Raw genomic sequence first — 26932 nt, 5'->3', positions numbered from 1 at the left:
GAATCCACAGTGCATATTCAAATTTGGAAAATTGTAATCTCTCCAATTTCCACATACGTTAGCACAGTGCCCCTACAGTTTGCCTCAGAGGACGGCTGCTCTAGCGACTGGTGTTTTCAGCTTTCCCACCAGCAGGCAGGTGAACATTTGGAGGATGAGAATGTGCTTGCAGAAATTCGCTGAAATGACTGGGAAGGAGAAATACATCCAAGAGAGCAAACTAAGGCTTGAAATAGATGACTGAGAATTTGAGTTATAGTGTTTCTCACAAAATTTGAGTCACTTTGTTAATGTGAAGGGGGACAAGATTGGGAATGCAACTGGAATATCGTGTGTGGTTTAATATATAAAAATGAAAGCCACTGGAATACTACAAATTGCTACCCCACTCAAAGCGGTGTGGGAAACAAAAGTATCGTTGACCTCCAGCAGAACATGAATTGCACTAACACCTCTAGCCTAAAGAGTAAAAAAACCAGATATGGAACAGGAGTTTTACTGTCCCACTAGAAAAAAGCATAGCCTCCCTTTATTCCAATCTCCAGCTAGCATATGATCTTGCATGTTACTGTAATATAATCCATAAGGCAGAGACTATTGCTACAATCATTTCTGAACAGCCACATATCATCCATTTCAGGCTCCTTCTCTCCTCACATCCTGATCCTTTCCACACTATGGAGTAAATTTAAGAAGCCAAAAACTCATGAATGATAAAGTAAATACAGGATTTAGCATTAAATGAATTTGCAATTTTAATAAAGTCAAAGATACATCAGCATGCAGACTTCTCTGTTTTCCAGGGATAAAGCTAAAAAAACCTCATTCATTAGCACATTTTTCCCCCCGTTAGGCTAATTTTACATGTGAAATGTTAGGGAAAAACCCACAAAATACATAGCTATATGTAATGCATGGTTTCTTTCAAATTAGGTTTTTAGACTTCAAAGTTTAATATTATTCACAACTGAAATCACTGCAAAGTACCAAGACTACAGTAGCACAAAAGCTTCGAAGATGGCAAGTTAAGGTGTTTCACTGGATCTAAACTGAGAGACTCCAACTAAAATAAACATTAAACAAAACTGATTTCACAGTGGGGGACGTGGCCTCAAGTGACTGGTGTTTGTCTAGTAGCTTTTCAGTGGAACTTGCCTCTCCTTCAGAAACAAAATAAAGACAATGGCCCAAGACTTACACAGCCTCTTGTTCCATAACGTTTGCCTGTAAATTATTATGGAATCATAACAAGAAGTGTTTTCCTGCAATGTGTGTGTTTCTTTTGACTGGAAGACAAAAGAACTGGTAAGAGCCACTTATTTAATGTAAAACATGACATGTGTCTTGATAGTTAGCTGCACCAATTCTCCTCAGTTCCCACTGAGCTCTGGGAGAGATGAGAGTTCTTAGTGCTTTTCAGTATCAGGGCCTGATCCAACTCTTACTGAATTCAATGAGAAGCTTTTCCTTGACATCAATAGAAGCTGGCTCCCAGGTACATAGTATGAACTCCACAGAAGGACAAGTGATATTGAAAACATGAATCATGTTTAAATAGCAAAAAAAGGTGAAAAACTCAGTGCACTGAGTGGCAAAATGAAACAAACCTTAGGTTGGTTGTTTGGTTTTTTAAAGCCATGATTTTCCAAACTCTGTTTTTCAGTTTTTACTGTATTTTGCACTCTAAAATGGAGGTGCATAGTATTTCCTAATACAGATTACATTACCAGTAACATGTTTAAGGTCAATGGTAGAACATTCTTAAAATCCCAGAGTTGGAATTGAGGAAATTATTATTAGTTCTCACTCTACAAAGTTTTATATCCATCACCTTTGCTGTTGTCAAGGGGGAAATTTTTTAAAAAGAACAGAGAAATGGAAAAAGGAAAAAAACACATGGTATAAACACACACAAAAATATACAAAGATGTAACTAAACACAGTAACTGGGGGTGGGGGGACGACGACACATCACTGCACAATGCAGTTAATACAAGTGATTAAAGAACTCAATGAATTAGGATAACATCTAATTCAATCACTGAGGAGGTGTACAAATCCACTTTCAGTACATACAAAATGCATGCATTTCCACTAGCTGACAGGGTGTTTTGCGCACCCAGGAGGAGTAACATTCTTTTTCAAGGTTAGAACTGCAGAACTCATTTTTAAAGTAAACTACTGGCAAATTTTGAGGAAATTTTTCTCCAAACTTTAGTTGGAGAAGCACAAAATATGGAAATGAAACTGCATAGTTTAAATGATTTAGTACATACCTACTGATGAAAAGCCAACAAATACTATAATTTTCACTAGGCAGTTTTAACTAATCACCTGCCTACATCTCATGCACATTACTGCCACAATTTGCAGGTGAAAGTTATAAATTTTTTTTTAAACGGAGCCTGTATTAAAATGGTAACAAATTCAAAGCCAAGGCTGATTATGACTGAAAATAGTCTCCCCACCTTTTGAAGAAAACTTTTCTCAGGGCTTGTCTCTGCACAATATTTGCACTGGTTTAACTTAAATCCATTTTATTAATTGATTCAATTTGTTTGTTTGGATTCTCTTACATTGGTTTAAAACTTGCTATATCAGTTTGGCTGTACATGAAAGTTTTCTGATGCAAACTAATGTGATGTTAGCCAGCTTTAGACAGGCATAAGAATATTTACACATTCTCTCTCCCCACCACTTTAACTAAACAGGTATAAAAATCATCTCTTTAGTTAAGGAGGTACAACTCTGTGTTTACACCAGGCCTCAAAAAGGGCCTAAATGTGAATTGCTTTAGAAAAAAGGCACATTGTATTGTGGCTATCTTGCCTTTTAGCCTAGCATGCCAGATTTTAGAGCACTTGTTCGCAGAATAAGTTTTAGGCTTTGTCCCCAATAGTTGTTGCATGATACCATCCAAATACAGACAAAAAGTTCCCCACTGCTGTGTTACACCTAGAAAGCATTACAGAGTAAGCGGTGTACACAAATTATACTAGTGATACTGAAAAATTAAGTGAAGAATATAAAGACCCAAACAAAACGTCTGACACACATGTACCAAATGCAGGCTCTCAGCAAAGAGGAATGGTGAAAAGGATCAGTAGTCAATCAGGAGTCAGTTCACCATCTGAACTAGTCTGGAGCAACTTCCTATGGCCTTTTTTTTTTTCTTTTTGGGGGGCGGGGGGGAAGGTACGGGCTGTTGCTCAGACATCAACAAAACAATAATAATTCAGTCTGGCAATTGAAAGTTTGCCCTTAAAAGTGCCTAATGAGTTAGGAGCACACGCCTCACTGACTTTCAGTGGGACATGTGCTCCCAAGTCACTGAGATGCTTCTAAAAATCTCTCCCCTCCTAAAACATTCATATTTGCTATTTGGCTTTGTTTTCTTTTCATATAATATCAGTAGCACCTGGCCACTTAATAGACAAAAATACATATTATAATAATAGCTGTATATTCTTATGTTTTTAGAACGTCTAGAAAAAACACTTTGATCATCAAAAGCTAAACCCAAAGCTACCAACAGTTTTGCATAAAGAACACTGATTAGCCAGCGCTCTGCAAAGAAAAAGCATCTCTCATGGCAGTTTTTTCCCTTGTTGCTCTCTTTTTCAATACTTACCCAGTGTTGAGAACGATAAGACAGGATTTCAAATGACAGGGTGTTTCAAATATAAAGTTACTGTACTTATTAGTTATTTATGCAACTGTTTGGTCTATAGATGAACACAGTTCCAGAATAAATAAACATCTACATCTGGCCCACAAATGACCAAAAGAAAAACAAACTTAGGTGAGATGTGCCCTGAGCTAACTAGAACCCCTAATAGTGCAAACAATGTTGCAGCGATGCCTGGTTTCACCCTGGCTTTTGCAAAAGCAACAGTTCACAAGCTTTCTTAATGGCTAACACACACACACTCTCTGTGGCATTATGTTCTCTACAGCCATTGCTGCAGTGTCGCTAAGTTCTTCTCCATCCACTTAATATTCAGCTGAATTGTCTCAATAGCCTCCTTGACACAGCGAAGTTGAGAAATCTTCTCGGACTTGGACTCAAAGAAAGTTTTAACCTGCAGAGTAAGGAAAATGTACATTTCAGGCTGAGAAACGTAGGCAGTTTCCAAGTTAAGAGTGTGCCACCTGCCCATCCTCCACGCCCAGCACAAAGTACCAATGATCCACATTCACGTAGTTAGCAAATCACACAAGAGGGTTGCTGCAAATAGAGTGATTACAGCTCATGGGAACTGCAGCAATAGCCTGTGTAGCTTCAGTAAAATTCAACAAGAAATTCTGTATATTTGGTGGAATCCCTACCTTTCACTCAAAGCACAATCAAGTTGTAATCATACAGCACTCAGAAATGAACTAGCTTTCTGGAGAAGGATTCTGTTCTTGTGACAAATGGGATTGCCTAAAATGATTCTATCTTTGGTACACTGAAAATCAACTTATCACGGGGGCATTTGACACAACGAAGTACGTGAATGCTAAAGCATAAGAAAATAAATTCTATGTACAGGTAAGATTTGCACACGTTTTTACTTGGGCAACTTTAAAGATTTTAACCTTTAGCCATTTCCCTAGAAGTTGACAGTCTACAGTAGAAGCTGTAGTGGCTTCTATGCCACCTTCTGTCCTTCTAAGCTCCTGGAGTAGAAGGTGTTGGTAAGGAAAAGGGGGAGACAGCTGTGGCACCTCAGCAACTGCTGATCCTCAACTGCTAGAATTATCTTTTAGGGCTGCTGACAGCCAAAGTAAAATGCAGTGACCTTTAGGCTGCTCTATCATACACCATAGACCTGGATAGTGTCGGCGGTCCTGGAATCAGAAAAACAAAGCCACCTTTGGCTCAGTCTCCTACTGACATGATCAAGTCGCAGCCTGCTAGGTTCATACAATCTGAGCCAAATAATTACCTCTAACATGGGCGATAGTCTCTCTAGTACCTTGCGCATTGGAACTCGCTGTCAGGATTGCTGGGTTACATTCCTAGCACTGCCACAGACTTTCTATGTAACCTTGGGTAAGTCACTTCTCTGGGACTATTTTCCCATGTGTCAAATAAGAACACTAATAGTTCTACACTATTGAAAAGGATCTTTAAATCTATGGTGAAATGCACTATATACATGACCGTATCAATCGCTAGTGCACACAATTTTTTGGAGGGGGAAGCTAATATTTAGGAAATAGTACTTTACACCACCAACCTCAAGTAGATGGGCCTCTGTTGAAAACTGAAAGGTTGACATGGTAACTATATTCTGGATAGCAAATGACCCCAAGTGGAACCTGAAATATGGAAGAAAAAAATAAGGAAGTAAAAGTAACTTGTGGTAACCAGTTTATGAAGCAAGAGCACTTCACGTGCTTTTTTAAAAGACTTCAAGCACCAAAAGGGTAAAATTTTCAAACAAAACAAAGCCACTAAGTAATTTTTAAAAGTGAATTTTTTGATACTGATCACATTGAGTTATTCTATCATATAGTAACACGTTTTTTGGGGGAAAACAGCTTAAAGTTGTAACACTTGCAACAAGCTGTGATGCTCCCAGAAAAGCAAGTATATTTCTGAAGACCGGTTCCCCAAACATGCACACGCACACAAAAACTTTCAGTGTCTCCAAAAGGAGGAACACATTTTTCAATCTGTTTCAAAGCATGCTGAGAGACCACTGTGGATACAAGATATTATTCACCATGGAATGAAGGAACATGCATGCATCACTAATAGTTTCACATCACTGTCCCTTTAATAAGGACAGGCTAATATTTTCTGAACCAGGGGGGGAAGGGTGCAAACAACAATGGGAATTAACCACCTAAACCACTTTGGGGGGTGGGGGGGGGAGAACGGGACTTGGGAACTTCTGAAAATTTTATTCAAAGTTAGCTCAGTCTATTATTTTGCAGTTGAAAAAAATACATGCACACAAATGCTGCACCTAACGCTTCATGTTAATAATTAAAGACCAAACAAACAAACTTACTTCCGTATAAGCTTTTCCCAGTTCTCTTTGACAAAGTCCCAGGCCAACAAGTGCCCCGGCAGACTTTGGCTGACAGTTGCTATGATATGCGAAAGTTCCTGTGCCCTGATGAGGTTTCCCTCCAGGCTTGTTTGCATTAACCTAAGAGACAAAACAGATCCAGTCAACTCAAAACTACTATACAAACATTTCACAGCTAGACTGCAGTGGCTCTCATAGGTTACTTAGCCAATTAGAACAGAGTATATGGTAGGTCGGAGGCTACTTACAGATATATTTTCTTATCTTTTACAGATACCTTAGGAAACTAGATGTAGTCAACTACCAGGGCCGATACTGCAAATTTCATTATTTACCTTTGGTTTGCAAATGCCAAACATGGGGCCCAATCCCATGAAGTACAGAATAGCTTCAATGCCCATTTGAGTCATTTAATCGCCATCAAAATGCCAGGGGCTCAGTGACTTTTTGCATGGTCATAAGGGGAAAACAAAATTCACTGGTCATCATGAGAAACTACGCTAGTTCCACAGCGCAGCAGTCATGGAAACCTTCCACTGTCTCTGCTACACCCTCTGGACAGTCCTCTGAAGTGGTCTGTGAACATACATATAATGGCTGTAGATGTTGGAGATAAGGTGGCTCTAACTTCCCACATAAAGCAAGTTCAAGATTTCATCCACACAGCAAGCAAATGCTATCTGAACTCTTGGTTCTTTGTTATGAAACAGGCCTGTACTTGGAAGGCTTCAGAGTATTTCTGATCTAAAGCAACTCCACACTGATCTTCCAAGAGTGCAAAGCTTTCAAGCTTGATTCTCCTCTCACTATACATTCCAAGCAGTGTAACTACACTGACCTCTAGGGAGTTTCTAATGATTTCCACAAGCATAAGTGAGCACAGTATCAGGACCTTTGCATTTGATTATATGGAATCCTGTTCCTGATATGTTGGCCACATTTTGCTTTAATAAGCAGAAGCCTACTAAAAAATGTCTTCCTAGCACTATGTTTAGCCAATGTAAGAAAACCAGTCAGTTATTTTAAGTGCTTCTTGGGAAATGTGGATTTTCCCCTCAATTTTTTTTTTTTTTTTTTTTTTTTTAAGTTTATGCATTACATAACATTCTGAGAGAGACAAGAACAGTGAGGTAAAAAAATCTTGTATTGGACCAATTTCTGTTGGTGAAAGATACAAGCTTTTGAGCTGAAGAAGAGCTCTGTGTGGCTTGAAAGCTTGTCTCTTTCCCCAACAGAAGTTGGTCCAATAAAAGTACCTCACTTCTCTCCCCCTCCCCGCCCCCCCCGCTGTCTCTCACATATTCTGGGAACAACACAATTACACCACCACAATCTTCTGGCATTTTCATACCAGATCAGTTTTCTAATATCTTCTGTGCTGGCTAGAGCATCAAGCATTTTGTGCTTCTCAGCTTCAGAAACTGAAGACGTGTACATGCGTAGAAGGAACTCCCAGCCATCGTCAGTTTTTGCTCCTGTTGTGAATACAGTCTTCATAACATCAGTAGGCAGACTATAAAAAAAATTACAAAACAAGAATAGTCCTGTATGAGACACTATGGAAGAAACCTTTAAAAAGCTTTAGGCAAATAGCACAGGTGATGTCTTTTGCACTTAATTTGGTATAATAGTAGTTTTGTAGGACCAGATGAATTCATTTCCAGAGAGGCATCATTCAGATTCTCAAGAATTACTTACTCAGAATTATCAAGTAGGCATAGCAGTCGCATTCAACAACACTGTGGATACAAGGTTTTAATTTCTAAAATATAGTTCCTATTGTTTTATGCCATACTATATTCAAAGGAAATGCAGTAAAAACTGCTGAATGAAGCATAGTCTCTGTGCTTTGGTGGCCAAGACTAATTAGGATCTTTCTTCAAAACAATGGTGGAAAAGTGACTGAAATACATAAACAGAACATGCTCAGACTAGTTTGTGCTTTACCTCTTGGTGCCATTGGAAGCCTTCCATTCCTTAAACAGCTCGGTGGCAGTGGTGCTACAGTTTCCCAAGTGATGGGAGCAGGCAAAGGCGAGCACAGTAGACCGGAACTCTCGTTCAGATACGGTCCCATCATCAGTCCAAGTCTGTTGATCAATTTTGCTTCCAAGTAGCTTTTTAACTCTGCCCTAGATGGTGAAAGACAGCAAGCAATACCAAGACACATTACATTGTTCAGAGAGGAATTCACAAGCAAGATAAACAACTAATGGGAGGGTGTAAGATTGTGTAGACCACCCCCTATTTCTGACTCCTCCCTGTTTAAGATACACCAAATTAGACTACCATACACATGGCTAGTGCGTGTAAATAGATTTAAGCATACTCTCTGCATCTGAATGTTAGTCCTCTAGTCCCAATCTGGATGAAACTGTCAGGTTATAGACATATGAGTCAGCTTCAAGAACTTTTGAAATAGAAAACAAGGGTGTTTTCTCCTCATTTCTATAGCAGAAAAGGATCTGGATTTTAAACAGTTTATTATTATTGAATATCTATTGCAGTAGCACCTAAGAGCCCCAGTCATGGACCAGGACCCGCACTGTGCTAGGTGCTGTACACAGAACAAGAAAACAGTCCCTGCCTCAGAGTAATTATTAACCTTTATTACTCAAGACACACAGAATAGCCTTACAAATATAAAGACAAGCCAATGAGATTCCTGAATGTTGGTCCATCAGAGTCTAACCAGAGACCGCAGTTGTGAATTGATGTTATGGGAAAATATTTCAAACACTGATAGAGAAGAGGAAGACATACCACTACTCTTGCTGCAAGATGCTGCATTCCTCTTTTTTCTACGAGGTCATAGATGAGAGTCACTTGGAACAGAGCTTGACTGATTGGTGCAGTGTGGTTCTCTTTCACTAGGTAATCAAGCAGATGAAAGGCCTTCATCAGAGACACCTTTCCTATACTAAAAAGATCAAAGAACACAAAAGGAATTAAAATGGACTCAGAAAAAGAATTTCTTGCTAAAATGAAATCTTAAGGATGGCATCTACCTTTGTGAGGCTACAATACTAATTAAAAAAAAAGAACTAGATCATGAGCTGGAAGCAAATGGAAGTAAAAATATATAAAGTATTACTGTTCTTGTAATATAACAATGATGGCAACAATCATGCCTTTGATTAAGGGACAGAATTAAAATAAGGTGCAGCATGGTGGCAATTGAAAGTAAGTGAAATTACTCAGATTAAGGAAGCAGCAGTCACTGAAAGGCCACCCAGAATTCTCAGCCTCATTCCAGCTGCAGAGCCAACAGAGCGGTACATGATGAAAGTAAACCATTAAAACATTTATGTCAGAAGCAACTAGTTTACTTCTCTCGAGCATAAAAGGTACTTTCCCTTTGATAGGACAAAATCACAAGGCATTTCTCTCAGACTTGTAAAAGAACATGTTGTCCTCCATGACAACAGAACTAGCAGGTGTCCTTTACAATACAAAGGGATGAATGATGGCATTAAATGAATGGAGAGCAATATCTGATGTTTTATCATTGAAACTCAATCAATGATAGCGGATACTGAACAAAAGTATCTTTAAAGCATTCTTCTCCGCAATGTCCTTAAGTATAATCCTTTGTCTTGCATGAACTTAAAATTAAAAAAGCTGTACTTCCCCCCGTATCAATTACCCCACAAGACTGAAGATATTGTTGATCAGGTGAGCTCGGTCTTCGGCACTCAGAGCAGTGAGATTATCTCTCAGCAGGGCAATTAGACTATTCCAGTCCTCTTCAGCATAGTGCACTATATAGTAGCCATTCATGTCCACATTGAACTTTACCCATGCCACCTCCTCCTGAAGTTCAATGGTAGCTAGTTGAGAGAGAGAGAGAGACAGACACCCACACAGTTATGCTATTAATATTGAACATTTTAAAAACCTATTTTCTAATTCTGAGTGTTTAGAGTACTAAATGGTTTGGACCCAGCTTACTCAGGAGGTCCTTTCTCTTCCCATCTATACTATTGCAGCTGTAACCAGAGATAGTATCGGAGCTGGAAGCTTCCCTGTCATAAAAAGGAGTAGCAGTCAGCATGGTGTTGTGTGTGAAGGCCCCTTAACTCTGGGTTGTTCTCCCCTCCTATTCAGGCTAAGCAAAATAACCGGGCCACCATTTTCCACTAGTTACACCTGTGCATTCCTACAGAGTTCAATGGATCTGAATTACAACTAAGAATGTAAATAAATCAGGAGACAGAAGGTGAATTTTAGCATCAAGGTCATAATGTGGTAGAGAGGGAATCCAGTTACAACAGATGAGCCCTTGCAACCAAGAAACAGATTAGAAGGGAGAAGCCCTCTTTTTTAAGATTTATTTGGAGTATGGGTTGAACTGAGGGCAGAATTTATCCCACTGGAGATAAAAGGTGGCAATTTCAAAGTTGTGAACTGCACAAATGTGACAAGACTCAATAAAATGCAATAGTTTTAGACTAGACTCATGCTCGCCAATTTGGCAATACTGGATGTGACCCATCCCTCAGATACATTTGACAGCAGACTGACCTACCTAATTAACTACTCTCAAAAAATTACAATTAATATTTATCTGAGACCGCAATAAATGGTATAATTTTACCATTAAAGTTTTAAGTTCAAGGGGGAAAAGAAAAAAGTTCATGCTGATTTGTGTTCATATGGTCATGACAACCTGGAATTTGGTTGTTTACATTTGAAAAACACTGGTTTCCATACTTCCAGGAAACCAGCTTCTCATTATTATAATTTACCTGTGTGGGGGGAGGGGATAGCACATTACTTCCTGGCAGCCTTAGGTTGTCTCTATGCATCAAGCTAGAGGCCACTCTCAGAGCCATGTTATTTAATATATTTCATTTGTTCAATCATGTATTACCACATCTTCAGGACCGTATCAGGTGCCATTTTGAAGGCAAACTCAGCATGCACTGCAATGCAACTGATGCAGCCATGTGTGTCATACCACAATGCAATGGAAACAAACATCACTGACTAATATGAAACTTTCCTAGTAATCTTTCTCTCTAAAAATGAGGTGATTCAGACCAGGAGTTCACCAGCTGAATCTTCTCAAAATAAAACAAAGAAAACCTTTCCAAGTGTATTTCCACATCAAGCAGGTAGCGGTGGCAGGGAAGAACAGAAACAGGAATTTTTAGGATAGTAAGTCTTGAAAATCTTGTAAGAAATTAAGCAGATTCAAAACCTTTGTGTGCGCTCTCCCTCTCTCTCCCCCTTCCCTTTGGTTCGATCCCCCTCCCAAAAACAAAAAAACCCACCCACGTAATAAACCTCTCTCTACAACTCAGTCATCGTTTGAGTGAACATGATACTCTGTGCCTCACAATACTCAACACTATGTGAAAGACAGGACGTGATCAAGTCACAAGTCAGTAAAGATCACAGAATTATATCTGTGACATGGTGAGATGTGTCTATCAAATTATTGACTCCATTTTCTATTATGTGCTGAACACAAATCTAAAACTTACCCAGGGGCAGCTTTTTGTATTGCCTTCCAGACAGCACCCTGCCCAGAAAGATGCTGACAACTTCTTGAACTCCAATTGAGAAGCTGTCAAGATGGCAATCACCGTCCACCAAATTTGATAGTCTCAACTGCTGACCCACTACCCATGGAATAATGTTTTTTCTGCACCGGATCCCATAAGTTTCTGGGGATAGGGGCTGGAGTGTCTCAGTGGGGCACCCAGCAAAGAGAGAGACTCTAGTTAACGGGAGGAGGGAGGGAGAAGGAGGAGAGTGGGTGAGCACTGCTATCCACACATCCAGAAAACTTGCAGGATTGACTCTGCCTGGTCTGAAAGCTGACAAACCTTGGACTGTCAGAAGGGCTGAGAACATAACGGGGAAAAGGCAACTCAGAACTTTTGCTTCATTTTCCAGAGTTTTGTTGAAACTCTTGAGTGCATTAAGAGTAAAGTCACTGTGGTTGAGAAATTCCTTTGCTAAAACTATGTTACTTGTTTTCCTACCACGTTGTCCCCAAAGGGGTTAAACTAGAAGCGCACACATTCTAGGTGAGGTTCTGGGGAGCATGTGTAAATGACTGGGAAGGGCTGTCAGTTCCAGGAGCTCTCAAATCCTCATTCAGGGCTCTAGGGCAGCTGGCTGGTGGCACTCTACATCCCAAAGAAGGTTATAAACCCAGGAACTAGCTAGAGCTGGTCAGAAAAAGCTGTGATGGGCCAATTTTCCACCTGCAAATGCAATTCCATAAAAATCTAAATGCTTTGCAAAAATCACATCAATTTTTGCCAAAATTTTGTTTAGGTGGACATTCAAATAAAAAATGGCAAAATGTCTCCTTTGGAGATATCTGGAATGAATTTTTTTTTTTTAAATGACCTTCAAATTTCACAAGGTTTATAATTTGTATTACATAATATAAATTTTTTTTAAAAGAAGTTTTGCTTGGACTCAATGGACTTTTTCCCCCTGGAATTTTCTTTTGGAGATTTTGAAGACTTCAGGTTTTATTATGGTTTGAAATAAAGCCAAATTTCAAAATCTTGAAATCCTTTGTGAAGCAGAATTTCTATCCTCTGCCCAGATCTACAGCATGCTCGATCATCCCAGAACTAGAAACAGTGGCTATACTACCTAGACCCAATTGGCCTGGAAGCACACGGGACCCTGCAATTGGATCCCTTTGTAACGGACTTGTGACCACAGAGTGGGATATGGACCCAGCGATTAAAAACAAAAACCCCAAACCATGGACAAATAGCATCTTGGAACAGAAGATATAAACATGTTGCAAAACTACAGACAATTTAGAGACCAATTACAGAACAAATTATTATTTAAGAGGATTACCTACCCTTTCTGGAAAAGCTAACGTCACATTTTTGGGAACATATATGATGAAAAAAGGCCTTCAACAGCAGTAACTATTCTCTGTTTATCGATTAACATTGAGGCTGACTACTTACTTGACTAATGGGTGTGACAATGTCACGAACATGCACACAAGTTTACACCTTGGTTTTCCCACAGATTATCGGGCTGTAAACTACTTTTCAGCCAACATCTCAAATAGCAGAGGTCCAGAAACAATTAAGTGAGATTTTGTAAATCAACTGTGAAACTTAAATTTTAAAAAAATCATTATCTGCTTAAACTAAACTACTGTACTTTTAACAGTCATTTTATAGAGAATGAACACGTTATACCAAGATAGCTATAAAGGTTTCAAGATCGGCATTAAGCATTCAACTTCAATTTTGTATGGTTTATTTGAAGCAATAGACATGGGGGAGACATTTTTACACAGTAGGTCATCATGAAATGTGTCAGATAATGAGTGTAATGGATAGGGGGAGGGATCAGTATGATAGTAGGGTTAAAGGCATTCTAAAAGAATGGATCAAATTCTCTGCTGGTGTACAGTAAATCACCAAAGATCCACTGATGTCCCTGGCTTACACCAATGCTGGCCAAGTATTTTTAGTACAATACTGAGTAACAATCACTTTCATCATTAAAAAGAAAGTTAATTCAGCCCTCTGTACAGATTAGCACCTGGGGACTCAAAATGGCCACTGCAGCAAAGAAAAGGTGGGGAGAACGTGGGAAGGTTCCAAGTTCTAGACTGCCATACCTTGGAACATTTTAAAAAAAAAAAGTGTTCTAACAAAGTAATTATTTTATGCCACAAAACAAAGTAAATAATATCAGAGGGGGAAATACACCTCCTTACATTCATGCTGGCTGTGTCAATCTCCCAGGGCCGATTCCCTTAAGTACACACTGCTCAGAGCAAATCTTCTTCCTCAAGGCCCTCTCCCCAATCTGGCAGCTTGCAAAAAGACCAAGTCCTGTTTACTCCCTGTATTGTCATGTTGAATCAATATACTCCTGACATCACTGCCACTGATGCTAAGTACTCCAGGCATGCTCAGCACTCTGTGGTGACTTTGTTTGAAGGCACCATTGGTTCCTAACCACATCCTTATGGGATAACGAAAGACTAAAGCAACCATGTCTACAAAAGTGATTAAAATTACACTGTTCTCTGTTCCCTATGGGTATCATTCCAGTTATATTCTCCTCGAAAATTACTTTATACCATGCATGCCCTTGACCTCAAACCCTACTCAGGTGTGTGCAAACAAAGCCTGATATACAAAACTGAAGTAACCTGCTTTCACTGTACATCCTAGCTACAGAGGCCTCAGGTCACATACCTGACTTCTGGTCCAGTAAATATGCATAAGGACAGAGGAAAGAGCAGCTGCTAGTAGCGTAGGAGAGAGGAATATGCCAGAGATAACTGTAAGAGAAAAATTATATTTCTTTCAAGACTCATACAGTAGTATAGCTTTATGTAATAAGTCACAATCAATACAATTAGTTTTGCTGTTTGTCTCACTTTTTTTTTTTTTTTTTTAAAGCTGCTTTAACATATTATGGCATTTCAACAAAATAATGTTAAGAGATCTATTATATGCCCCCCATCATTACAGTATCCGAGTAACTCAAACCATTTTTATCACATCTCCTCCGTTCCTCACCTTACGCATGGAGAATTGAGGCACAGAAATAGTAAGCAACTTGTCCAAAAAAGGAAATCTGTGGCAGTGCCAAAAATTGAACTCTGGGCACTTCAGAGAGGAAGGTTGTCTTATGGGTAAAACATTAGACTGGGCCTGAAGTTTTACAGTTTTGTATGGGATTTACATAAAAAGTAAAAAGGACACTGGTCGTGTCCCAAATTCCTCTAACAAAAAGCACAAGCAGTTACACAAGACAAGGACTCAAGATAATCCCATACTAGAAGAGTAAATATTATCCTCAGCTTCAAATTAAGGCTGTCGATTAATCACAGTTAACTCACACGATTAACTGAAAAAAATTAATCGTAGTTTTAATCGCATTGTTAAACAATAGAATACCAAGTGAAATTTATTTTTGATGTTTTCTACATTTTCAAATATATTGATTTCAGTTACAACACAGAATACAAAGTGTACACTACTCATATTATTATTACAATTTGCACCATAAAAAGAAAGTATTTTTCAGTTCACCTCATACAAGTACCATAGTGCAATCTCTTTATCATGAAAGTGCAATTTACAAATGTAGATTTTTTTTTTTGTTATATAACTGCACTCAAAAACAAAACAATGTAAAACTTTAGAGCCTACAAGTCCACTCAGTCCTACTTCTTGTTCAGCAAATCGCTAAGACAGACAAGTTTGTTTACATTTACCGGAGATACTGCTGCCCACTTCTTATTTACAGTGTCACCAGAAACTGAAAACAGGCGTTCGTATGGGACTTTTGTAGCCGGTATTGCAAGGTATTTACGTGCCAGATATGCTAAACATTCGCATGTCCCTTCATGCTTTGGTCACCATCCCAGAGGGCATGCTTCCATGCTGATGTCGCTCGTTAAAAAAAGAATGCATTAATTAAATTTGTGACTGAACTCCTTGGGGGAAGAACTGTCTACGGCTCTGTTTTACCCGCATTCTGCCATATATTTCACGTTATAGCAGTCTTGGATGATGACCCAGCACATGTTCTTTTTAAGAACACTTTCACTGCAGATTTGACAAAACACAAAGAAGGTACCAATGTGAGATTTCTAAAAATAGCTACAGCACTCAACCCAAGGTTTAAGAACCTGAAGTGCCTTCCAAAATCTGAGAGGGATGAGGTGTGGAGCATGCTTTCAGAAATCTTAAAAGAGCAACACTCAGATGCGGAAACTACAGAACCCGAACCACCAAAAAAGAAAAATCCATCTTCTGCTAATGACATTTTACTCAGATGATGAAAATGAACATGCATTGGTCTTCACTGCTTTAGATTGTTATCGAGCAGAACCCATCATCAGCATGGATGCATGTCCCCTGGAATAGTGGTTGAAGCATGACGAGACATATGAATCTTTAGCGCACATGGCATGTAAATATCTTGTGGCGCTAGCAACAACATTGCCATGCGAACGCCTGTTCTCACTTTCAGGTGACATTGTGAACAAGAAGCGGGCAGCATTATCTCCTGCAAATGTAAAACAACTTTTTTGTCTGAACAATTGGCTGAACAAGAAATAGGACCGAGTGGACTTGTAGGCTCTAAAGTTTTACACTCTGTTTTATTTTTGAAAGCAGTTATTTTTTGTAAATAATTCTACATCTGTAAGTTCAACTTTCATGATAAAGAGATTGCACTACAGTTCTTGTATTAGATGAATTGAAAAATACCATCTCTTTTGTTTTGTTACAAATATTTGAACTGTAAAAACATATAAAGTGAGCACTGTACACTTTGTATTCTGTGTTGTAATTGAAATCAATATATTTGAATATGTAGACAACATCCAAAAATATTTAAATAAATGGTATTCTATTATTGTTTAACAGTGCAATTAATCGCAATTAATTTTATCTAAGGCAAACCCACTGAGGGGGGTGAACTGGGTTGTACACCAATTTCCCACAAATCACTATGAATTATTCACCTGAAAAGTCATCCTTCAAGAGCTATTCACCTAAGTGCAACTCCAAAGGGACATCCATGGAAAACCCAGGAAGACAGATGTACAAAAAACAACCTTCCAATCCTTATAAAGGCAATTTTTTTTTAGGGCCTAATTTTGCATGATGTGAAGTGCCCTTAACTCCCCATTAAATTTCAACTGTGGTAGAGAAAACCACAATCTCATAGGGTCTGCAGTTTGAGAATGTCCTTGTCTTGTTATATAACAAGGATAAGGTGCCTGGTTACGGAGTACATTTGACAAATTGATTTTTGCAGTTATCAGTTGCTTCATATTTGCACCAGTATCTAATCACCCATTAAAAAAAAAAAAAAAAAAAAAAAGATGTTTATTGCCATGTATTCCTCCACTACTGTGGATACTATTCCTAAACAAGGAATCTTTAGCAATTAACTGATAAACATACAAATGCTAATTTATGGTCAGTCTTACTTTGTAAGGGGGAGATCTTCCTTATCCACATTCTACACTGTCCTCTATCAGCACTCAATGTGCAGATTTGACCTAGTAGGAAAATGTACAGGTTCCAGAAGAAAGCTTCCTGGTCCTTTAGACACCACCAGCATTCGTCTGCAGAAGGCTACTTTATTTGTTACATTTGCAAACTCCTCTCATCTACCTTCTATCTCATCCCCATATACCCATCCTTTATGTGCCCCAACTACTTGAGCTTGAAGATTAAAAGCTGCAACTACTTGAAATTTTTTTTTATTTTAAAAAGAAAAATGAATCCAAACATAATCCTGCCTGTTGTCCTATTGTGCACTGGAGTTAATCATACAAGCCAATTAAAAACATCAGAAAAATGAATAAATAAAATTTAAGTTATGATGAACTCTGTTCTGAGAAAAAGCAATGTAAAGTCTATTTCAATTGCTGAGATGGAGGCAGACAGGGACTATCTTTTATTTTTCAAGGCAAATAATAAAATAGCTCTGTGCGTACTGCTGTGTCTCACTTCATTTATTACTACCTGCTCTTTAGAGAAAACTACTGGAGCTCTGAATGTGTCAAAGTGCAAGGAATATGCACTCTGAAGACAGTTAAAATTGCATGAAAGTAAAAAGGTAGATTTTCTGAGGGCTGGGGGAGAATAACCTTGCATCTGACGTCCAATTTTCTGATTCCACGCTGCGCAAGAATCTCTCCTGCTGGACATGGAGACTCTTTCCTTTTCTTTTAACAGTTACTAAGGGAAATCCTTTCTGCAGAATCCAGGTTTTCATCAGTTTTTTTACATCTAGTGTTCCGTTTGTGATCTGTAAAACATGAAGACATTCACTTTCAACAGGAAGACAATGGGTATTCTTCATTTCTCTTTGTCAAATTCTATCTTCAGCTCACCACACAAGAGCCATCTTGAAACTAAGTGCCAATATAAGTAGCAGGTTAAGCCCCTGTGCAGAATTATTCTGTATTGGCTTGCCAATTTTGTCAGCAGTAACTGAGGTGAACAGGTGTGTTATCTTCTTGAATGCAAGAGATCCAAGTGACAGCCAAATAAGAAAGGGAAACATGGGAATGCCAAGCAGGCTAAAGTAGGATGTCAAGGGAGGAAAACAGAGCAAGTAACTTATGGATTAATTTTAAGGGCAGGTGTTCTGGGTTGTGTTTTTTTTTTTTTTTTTCCTTCTTCTACTTTCATCGCTATTTTGGAATTATAGAGAAGTTGCAGGTTAGAAAGCAGGTTTTATTTTTCAATAATGAACATTAAGATCTGAATTAAGAAAGTCTGAAATGCCCAACCGATTCTGCTTCCATCTGTGGTTAAACAACCTTTTAAATTCAAAAAAAAAAAAAAAAAAAAAAGCATTCAATATTAACTAACCTTTACTTATTTACTGTTCATGTGTCACCCCCTCCAATTCTTCCAATATGCTACTATTACAATAAAAATAAAAACTAATGACTCTTTGCATTAGTGCAATACTCTTCATCCCTACATTGCAAAGTATTACACACAGTGGTGGTTACATGTTAGCACCTCCACCTTACTAGTAGGTAACTAATGCCTCAGTCCTACAAGCTGTCTCACACAGATAGATCCCTGCACTTGCATGCAATGGGATTCAATATGAGGGGGGCTGTGTGTATGCACAGGGGTCAGCCTACCTGGAACAACTTGCAGGACCAGGCTCTAAAGGAAAAAGGAAGTTTATCACTGTTCAAATTACCTGTATTACTTGCTGTTCTGTCCAGCTGTCACTTTTTCAGCTGCCCTCACTGTCCATCTGAAATTCAAGTTATTGGTCTATGCCTACACTTATGGAAGAGTCCTATATAACTGAATAGGTGTTAAAAACTCAATAAAATTATCAATCCAAGGGAAATAATTTTCTGTAAAGAGCTTCTGTTAAAATTTCTAGAGAAAGCTTATCATTCGTTCTTAAGTTATTTACTTTTTGATTTATTTGGGTGGACTCCCCAGCTACCTCATCTCATTCACCTTCTCTTCCTCCCACCCCCACCCCAGTTGACAAAACTCCCCCTTATGCTCATCTGTGTCCTTCCTACACTTGTAAACCTTCTCTGGCCCAGTCTGTCCACACTTCATTTTCTTCTCCTCAAAATACACTTTTGCCAAGAGACCTACTAATCCTAGTCCACCAGCAAAGTGCTTGTTTCATTAAAAAAAGAAAACATCATGGAACTAACAATGCCCGTTACCACCATCAAATCTCCTTTGTTTCTGTGTTGTCTGCTTAGATTGCAAGCCACAGAGGGCAGGGATCAAGTCTTCTTGCACGTCAGTACAGTATCTTGCAGGTTTACAGTGTCTAGGCACCATGCGAGCCAATGTAAATTTTGTGCCATTGAAACCCCCCAGCTCCCCAGTTCCAAGAAATCGCTGAAGTGTAAGTAACGCTCTTAAAAATTAATGTCTGAAATGTTCAGCATGCTAACACTGATCCATGTTCTTATCTGGCTTCTGTCATTATAGCATCTCTTAAATCCAATAAGAGCAGGAAGGACTCCAACAAGGGAAAGAATTTCTCTTTCCTCCCACAGAAAGAGACTGAAAAGTTTGTTTTCAGTTTTTATTTTAAATGCTTTAAAAGAGCCTCCTCTTCTCCTTTACCCCAGTTCTTGAGGCTATTGTATGAGGCTAAAATAAAGAAATGGATTTTCCATTTTGTTCTAAAGACAATGATGTTTATGATCAAAAGGAAACCAGATTTTATGGTTGGGATTTTCAGAAGTACTCAGCTTTGGCCTAACTGCTCCCACTGAAATAAATGGGAGAGTTAGGTCAACGGTGAATATTTTAGAAAGTCCAGCCCAGTAAATATCACTGGTGGAATGGAGATTCAAGCTTTTCTTCTGTACAAGGGCCCAAATCCTACAGATGTTTAAGCACATGAGTAATTTTATTCATCTGTCTAGTCCCCACTGACATCAGTGGGACTACTCATGTGAGTGAAGTTCTGCATATGCTTAAGCATCTGAAGGCTCAGGGGCTATAGCATAACACTAGCAACATGATAGTTATGGTTCTGAATGCCTTCCCCATTCCACTTTTCCACTCTTTAAAACACAGGGGAGAGGAGGGCTAGCAGGTTTGAAGGCTCTCTTCTAGGCACAACTGTTGCTCATTTATGTTTGTGCATCTCTGCACAGAATTTTGGAATGAGTGATCATGAGCAGAATGACTGATAAACAAGGACTTTTCAATATATGTCTGCAATATATGGTCTTATTTAGTAATACTAATATAAGGAAATAGAAAATGTCTTTGCTTTTAACATCTCACTATAGCACATCATGTAAAAACCAAAACACAGAATATACAAGACGGTTACCTCATTCATGCTGTCCCATAAATCATCGCTGTGGGTGGATCCGTAGCTGTGATTATACAAATAATTCTCAATCCCAGCTTGAAAACTATCATGTTTGATATACTTTTTCAGCATCAACAAAAGGGAAGCTCCCTTAAAAAAAAAAAAAAGTCAGTAAGAGAAAAAGGTGTTTAAGAACCCGATTCAGGAGAAGCAAGCACAGATTACAAGACTGTCAGTACTACTGGCTTTAGGAGATAATAATTGAGATTCCGGCCCAGGGAGTTTAGTCTGAAAGCAATTATTTTGACAATCTAAAATGCTTGGGAAAATGTTTACAGATTTAAAAAAAGACACACACACACAAAAAAAAAACAACAACAACAAACAATGGACGTTTCACCGACATTAACTTAGTTTGAAAGACTTCCCAATTAGTACCATGTGAAAGAAATGGCGTTGTGGTGGATGCATCGTCGATGGTTGTCAGATTTCATTAATACTACTGTTAGGTGCTGTACCTCTCCGTCCTTGCGAGAGCTGGTGTTAAATTCTAATATGTAAGCAACTACACAAGAATGATAGAGCCAAACAGCAATCACAAAAGAAAGCAAGATACATCAATAAGTGAAAACAGGGAAGAGAAATGCCAACAAGTATATATATGGATGCTGCTTGTTTAAAAGCTTGAAAAGCACATGAAAATATTTTGTAAAATAAGCCTTTCAAACTGCTAAGTTTTCACAGAGCTAAGTATTATTTTTAGATCTGTTTCCATCAGTGAAGTCATGGAGCAATCCATGTCTGCGGACAGAACTGTGGTTTTACTCAGTTGAACACGAGGATCCTCCATGGAAACATTCCTACATCACAGCAACCCAGTCAATAAATGGCCCAAGGGTAGACAGATTGCAGCTAAAGTGACACTGACCCTGACTAGTTTATGTACATCACACTGTTGGTACCAAAACATACACTGGAGAAAGAATAAAGAAAACTGAAAGACCTTTGGGGAACTTCAGCTATTTAACATTTGTGCCTTGTCTAGACTGGCAAGTTTCTGCACAGTAAAGCAGCTTTCTGCGCTGTAACTCCTGAGGTGTACACACTGCCAAGCCATTTAGTGCACAGAAACTGCGCAGTTACCGCGCTGTGAAAAAACCACCCCAATGAGAGGCATAGAGCTTTCTGTGCCGGGGCTACAGCGCTGCGGTGTCAGTGTAGACACCCTGGTCGATAACTACGCTGCAACTGGCCTCTGGGAGGTGTCCCACAATGCCTGTTCTCACCTCTCTGGTCATCGGTTTGAACTCAACTGCCCTGCCCTCAGGTGACCAACCATCAGCTCCACCCCTTAAATTCCTTCTGAAAGTCCCCTTCCTGTTTGCTCGGTGATGCGTGCAGTGGTCTCAGCGCATCTTTCTAGGTGGCCAAACCTGCTCCACACACCCGCTTGGAGCAATGCTGAGCGGCTGGGACCTCATCAGCATTTGGGGAGAGGAGGCTGTCCAGTCCCAGCTGCGCTCCAGCCATAGGAATTATGATACCTATGGACAGATTTCACGATGCATGACAGAAAGGGACCATGACCAGGACACATTGCAGCACAGGGGCAAAGTGAAGGAGCTGCGGAACGCCTAGCACAAGGCGCTGGAGGCAAACCACCGCTCCGGTGCTGCACCCATGAGCTGCTGGTTCTACAAAAAGCTGGACGCAATACTTGGTGGTGACCCCACCTCCACTGCAAAGGCCAATGTGGATACTCTGGTGACTTGCATGCCAGTCGAGATTGGACAGAGCCAGGAGGAGGAAATCTTGGATGAGGATGTGGAGGGGGACCCAGAGGCAGAGGATGACTCAGAGGTCAGAGATGCATGCAGCCAGGAGCTCTTCTCTACCCTGGAGGAGGCTAGCTATTCACAGCTGTTGGAGCTTGGCGAAGCACAGACAGGAGGCGGTGGCCCCTGGCAAGTGGCTTTGATTTTGGGAATCACTGAAGCAAATTGTTGGGGGCAGGACGGCTGCAGAAAGCAGGCTTGTGTCTGTATGATGTGCATACCACCACATGCCTAGTCTGAGCGGTTTAAGAGGGGGTTGATTGACTCCCTCAGTTCACGGGAATCTCCCTCAGATCTCCACAAAACTCTAATGGAGATACTGGGAAATCCGCTGCTGCAGGTTCTTTGGCAGAGCTGCTTTGTTTCTTGCCCCATTAACGGTAACTTTCCCGCGCCACTCTGCCACATTGCTGCACACAGGTGAGCCGCATAAGGGCCAGGGCAGAAGCTGCAGTCTTGGAGATGATCCTCCCTTGACTCCCTGCTCACCCTCAGCAGCGAGATCTTCCATAATGAACACAGCCTGTGGAAAATGTGGGGACAGTAATAATTGTAAGGCCCCCCCTACAGTGCTGGCTCTCCCCAAGAGCCACATGCCCAGCGTACAGTATGATCCTGGAACACTGATTTCCCCTACCCCTGCAGTTACTCACCATTTTGGGAGTCTGGCTGACCCCAAGCAAGCATGCATGAGCCACAAGTTAGTGATAGGTATGTGAATAGTGGCTGTGTTTTAAATCACTGAATCAGTGGTCTTTGTGTTGCAAACAAAACTGCTTCTGTAAAATGTTGCATTTTGGCTTCACAGAGATGACCCTGGGAGCCCAGCCTCCCTCTTCGTTATCGCCAGCTGAACAGCTGTGCAGAATTAGAAAGCAGCCACAAAGAACTAAGGAGGACTTTCTGCGCGAGGTTATGATTCACTCCATGGCTGAAAAACAGGAATTGAAGGAGTGGCAGGACAGTGAGAAGAGGGACTGAAAGGAAAACGTGGCACACCAAAACGAAGCCATGGAGCAGCTTTTAAACGTTATGGAGCACCAAGCGGACATGCTCCAAGCACTACTAGCACTGCAAACCGAGCAGCTCCACCCCCACCCTCACCTGCAGCCGCTAAAAACTCTTTGCCACGCGCCCCCCCCAGACACCACCAACACACTCTTTCAACCTCCTGGCTCCAGTTTGTACCTGCTGCATTCCACTCCTCTCCCGTCACAGTCCAGCACTGTGGACTCCTTGTATCCACTGCACTCAACACCCGTCTCTCTGCAGTTTAGCCCTGCTGAAGTACAGAACCCACTGCACTGTACTCCAAAGGAGAAGGCTGGATATGATTGCGACATTGCACTCCATAAGGCTCTATGGAAATATGCTTATGATGTATATATGACATAACTGGAATATGTTTTATGCTACATAGGCCATGTAACGTATCTCTGTAAAGGTTATGATCTACTGAATCTATTCATCCTATTTGTATGCATGTGTCATTTTTGTATTCTAAGTTATGAATATTGGCTGTGTACTTGCTTGATTTTTAAGTAGCCTTAGTAAAGCATTTGGTCAGCGTCTTGAGAAAGGAATGTGCAAATTAAGTGCCAAATCAAGAAGCACTTAAGGGACAATGGATCTTGGAAGGCTCCAATCCACATAAGAAGTCTACATGAGGATGTTCAATGTAGCACGTGAACCATGGCTGCTCCCTGTACATTCTGAGTCACGTATGGACTTATGACTTGCCCATGTGACTCCAAAAGTCCATCTCGTAGCTGGAATTCTACACAGGGGGAAGGAGGGGTATCCACCCACAAGAGAGTCTATTTAAACCCCTAGGAGACACCTCCATTTTGTCTTCAGCTGGCTCAAGAGATAGCCTCTCCACCCCCAAGGATACCTGAAAGAAACTGGACCAAAGAACAGTAACTACAGGGGGGTAAGTGATTGCTGGACCCAGACTACAAGGAGACTAGTCTGTAAAAGGAAGCTTACTGGAACTCCTCTGAGGGTGAGGTTTTATCTGTATTCAGTTTTCTTACTGTATTAGGCACAGACTTGCGGGTTTTATTTTATTTTACTTGGTAATTCACTTTGTTCTGTTGGTTACTACTTGGAACCACTTAAATACTACTTTCTGTATTTAATAAAATCACTTTACACTTATTAATTAACCCAGGGTATGTATTAATACCTGGGGGGCAAACAGCTGTGCATCTCTCTCTATCAGTGTTATAGAGGGCGAACAATTTAGGAGTTTACCCTCTCTAAGCTTTATACAGTGTAAAACGAATTTATTTGGGGTTTGGACCCCATTGGGAGTTGGGCATCTGAGTGTTAAAGACAGGAACATTTCTTAAGATGCTTTCAATTAAGCTTGCAGTTTAGGGGATGTGGTTCAGACCTGGGTCTGTGTTTGTGGCCGGCAAGCGTGTCTGGCACAGCCAGGCAGGGCTCTGGAGTCCCAAGCTGGCAGGGAAAGCAAGAGGCAGTAGTAGTCTTGGCACATCAGTTGGCAGTCCCAAGGGGGTTTCTGTGATCCAACCCGTCACAATGATACCTGGATACACACAAATCTTTAACAGTCCTGGGACCCCACCTCCTGCTAGGATCCTCCCTTCCCCTATCCCCCTCAGTGCTGATGTGTTCTTTTTGTCTGTCTCTCTCCTCCGGTTGTTTAATAAAATAATTGTTTTGGTTTGAAAGTAATCTTTATTCCATTAATTGAAAGCAAACAGAGCCCTGCAAAGCAACAGGCAATTTTCTTAAACCCTCTTAGTGCATCATCTGTACCAATCACAATCACCTCCTAGGATTACAAGCACTGCACTCCTGAACATAGCAACAAATATTAGTGGCTTTCAGGTTCAAATTGCTGCCTCAAAGCATCCCTGATCCTTATGGCCCCGTGCTGCGCCCCTCTAATAGCCCTGGTCTCTAGCTGTTCAAATTCAGCCTCCAGGTGCTAAGTCTCAGCAGTCCAGCACTGAGCAAAGCTTTCACCCTTCCCTTCACAAATATTATGGAGTGTACAGCATACAACTATAAGTACAGGAACAGGGTCATCGGCCAGGTCCAGCCTCCTATATAGGCAGCGCCAGCGGGCCTTTAAATGGCCAAAAGCACACTCAACAGTTATTCTGCACTTGCTCAGCCTGTTGAACTGCTCCTTGCTGCTGTCAAGGTGCCCCACGTATGTCTTCATAAGCCACGACATTAAGGGGTAGGCAAGGTCTCCCAGGATCACAAATGGCATTTCGACTTCCCCTACGATGATCTTCTGGTCTGGGAAGAAAGTCCCTGCTTGCAGTTTCCTGAACAGGCCAGTGTTCCAAAAGATGCGTGCATCATGCACCTTTCTGGACCAGCCTGCATTAATGTCCATGAAATGCCCAGAGTGATCCACAAGCGCCTGAAGAACCATAGAGAAATACCCCTTGCAATTAATGTACTCGGTGGCCTGGTGTCAGACTTGGAATATATGTGCCATCTATCGCCCCTCCGCAGTTAGGGAAGCCCATTTGTGTAAAGCCATCCACAATGTCACGCACGTTGCCCAGAGTCAGTGTCTTTCAGAGCAGGATGTGATTAATGGCCCGGCACACTTCCATCAACACAAGTCCAGCGGTCGACTTTCCCACTCCGAACTGGTTAGCGACCCATCGGTCTGAGTCTGGGGTAGCTAGCTTCCACAGTGCAATCGCCACGCGCCTCTCCAATGGCGGGGCAGCTCTCATTCTCGTGTCCTTGTGTCGCAAGGCTGAGACAAGCTCATCACACAGTCCCATGAATATGGCTTTCCTCAGCCGAAAGTTCTGCAGCCACTGCTAGTCATCCCAGACGTGCATGACAATGTGATCCCACCACTCAGTGCTTATTTCCCGAGCCCAAAAGTGGCATTCCACTATGCTCAGCATCTCCGTGAATGCCACAAGCAATCCCGTGTCATAGCTACTACCTGTGGCAAGATCAATGTTGAACTTCTCTTGCCTTTGTAGTTTAAGGAATAACTCCACTGCCACTTGTGATGTGTTAGTCAGACCAAGCAGCATATTGATCAACAGTGCGGGATCCATTCCCGCAGCCCGAAGAGGCAGAGCATGCAGTACACAAACCGTTGAAAGATGGCGCCAAATGCGGACTGAGGCACAGGGATTGCTGTGATGCAAAGGACAGGACCCAGGTTGCCCCAAGACCACCTCTGCCTTCCCACAACTCCTATCAGCAGAAGACGAAGAGATGCTCTGTAGGACAGCTGCCCAGAGTGCACCGCTCCGAAGACCACTGCCAGTGCCACAAGTGTGAACACACTATTGCGCAGGCAGCCGACAGTGTGAACACACAACAGCGGTTTCCCTTCAGTGCTCTCTGAGCAGCGCTGTAATTGTCAGTGCAGTAACTCGGCCAGTGTAGACTTACCCTCAGTTGAAAACTAGGATCCTCCATGGAAACATTTCTACATCACAGCAACCGAGTCCATAAATGGCCCAAGGATAGACAGATTGCAGCTAAAGTGACACTGACCTTGAATAGTTTACGTACATCACACTGTTGGTATTAAAAAAAAACAAAAAACAAAACACACACACCAAAAAACCACACACACTAGAGAAAGAATGAAAAAGACCTCCGGGGAACTCCAGCTATTTAACATTTGTGTGACATCACAAGTGCTGCTCTTAACAAGTTTTGCATGAATATTTTAGAATTTAAGGAAGACATCCTCAGGGAATTAAAGGCTTTAGCTATCTGAACTGCACGTGT

At 40.8% G+C, this 26932-nt stretch overlaps 1 protein-coding gene across 2 annotated transcripts in view; it reads right to left on the bottom strand.

Annotated features, from left to right (window-relative positions):
* Window positions 1-3189: 3189 nt before the first annotated feature.
* The window catches only part of LOC102930761 (leucyl and cystinyl aminopeptidase), a 102220-nt gene continuing 78477 nt past the window's right edge, over window positions 3190-26932 (bottom strand). For both annotated transcript variants that reach the window (XM_043546743.1, XM_037903294.2), the window contains exons 9-18: window positions 20358-20489; window positions 17656-17816; window positions 14234-14319; window positions 9673-9856; window positions 8790-8946; window positions 7974-8158; window positions 7378-7539; window positions 6006-6146; window positions 5226-5307; window positions 3190-4082 (exon numbers count right to left, since the gene is read on the bottom strand). In XM_043546743.1, the coding sequence (XP_043402678.1) occupies window positions 3951-4082; window positions 5226-5307; window positions 6006-6146; window positions 7378-7539; window positions 7974-8158; window positions 8790-8946; window positions 9673-9856; window positions 14234-14319; window positions 17656-17816; window positions 20358-20489 (1422 nt within the window). In that variant the 3' untranslated portion in view covers window positions 3190-3950. The remainder of the gene's footprint in view (window positions 4083-5225; window positions 5308-6005; window positions 6147-7377; window positions 7540-7973; window positions 8159-8789; window positions 8947-9672; window positions 9857-14233; window positions 14320-17655; window positions 17817-20357; window positions 20490-26932) is intronic.

Source organism: Chelonia mydas, chromosome 5, assembly GCF_015237465.2.
Source record: "Chelonia mydas isolate rCheMyd1 chromosome 5, rCheMyd1.pri.v2, whole genome shotgun sequence".
Classification (NCBI taxonomy): Eukaryota; Metazoa; Chordata; order Testudines; family Cheloniidae; genus Chelonia; species Chelonia mydas.
Note: the sequence above shows the minus strand (reverse complement) of the source record. Positions and strands in the feature narration are given on the sequence as shown.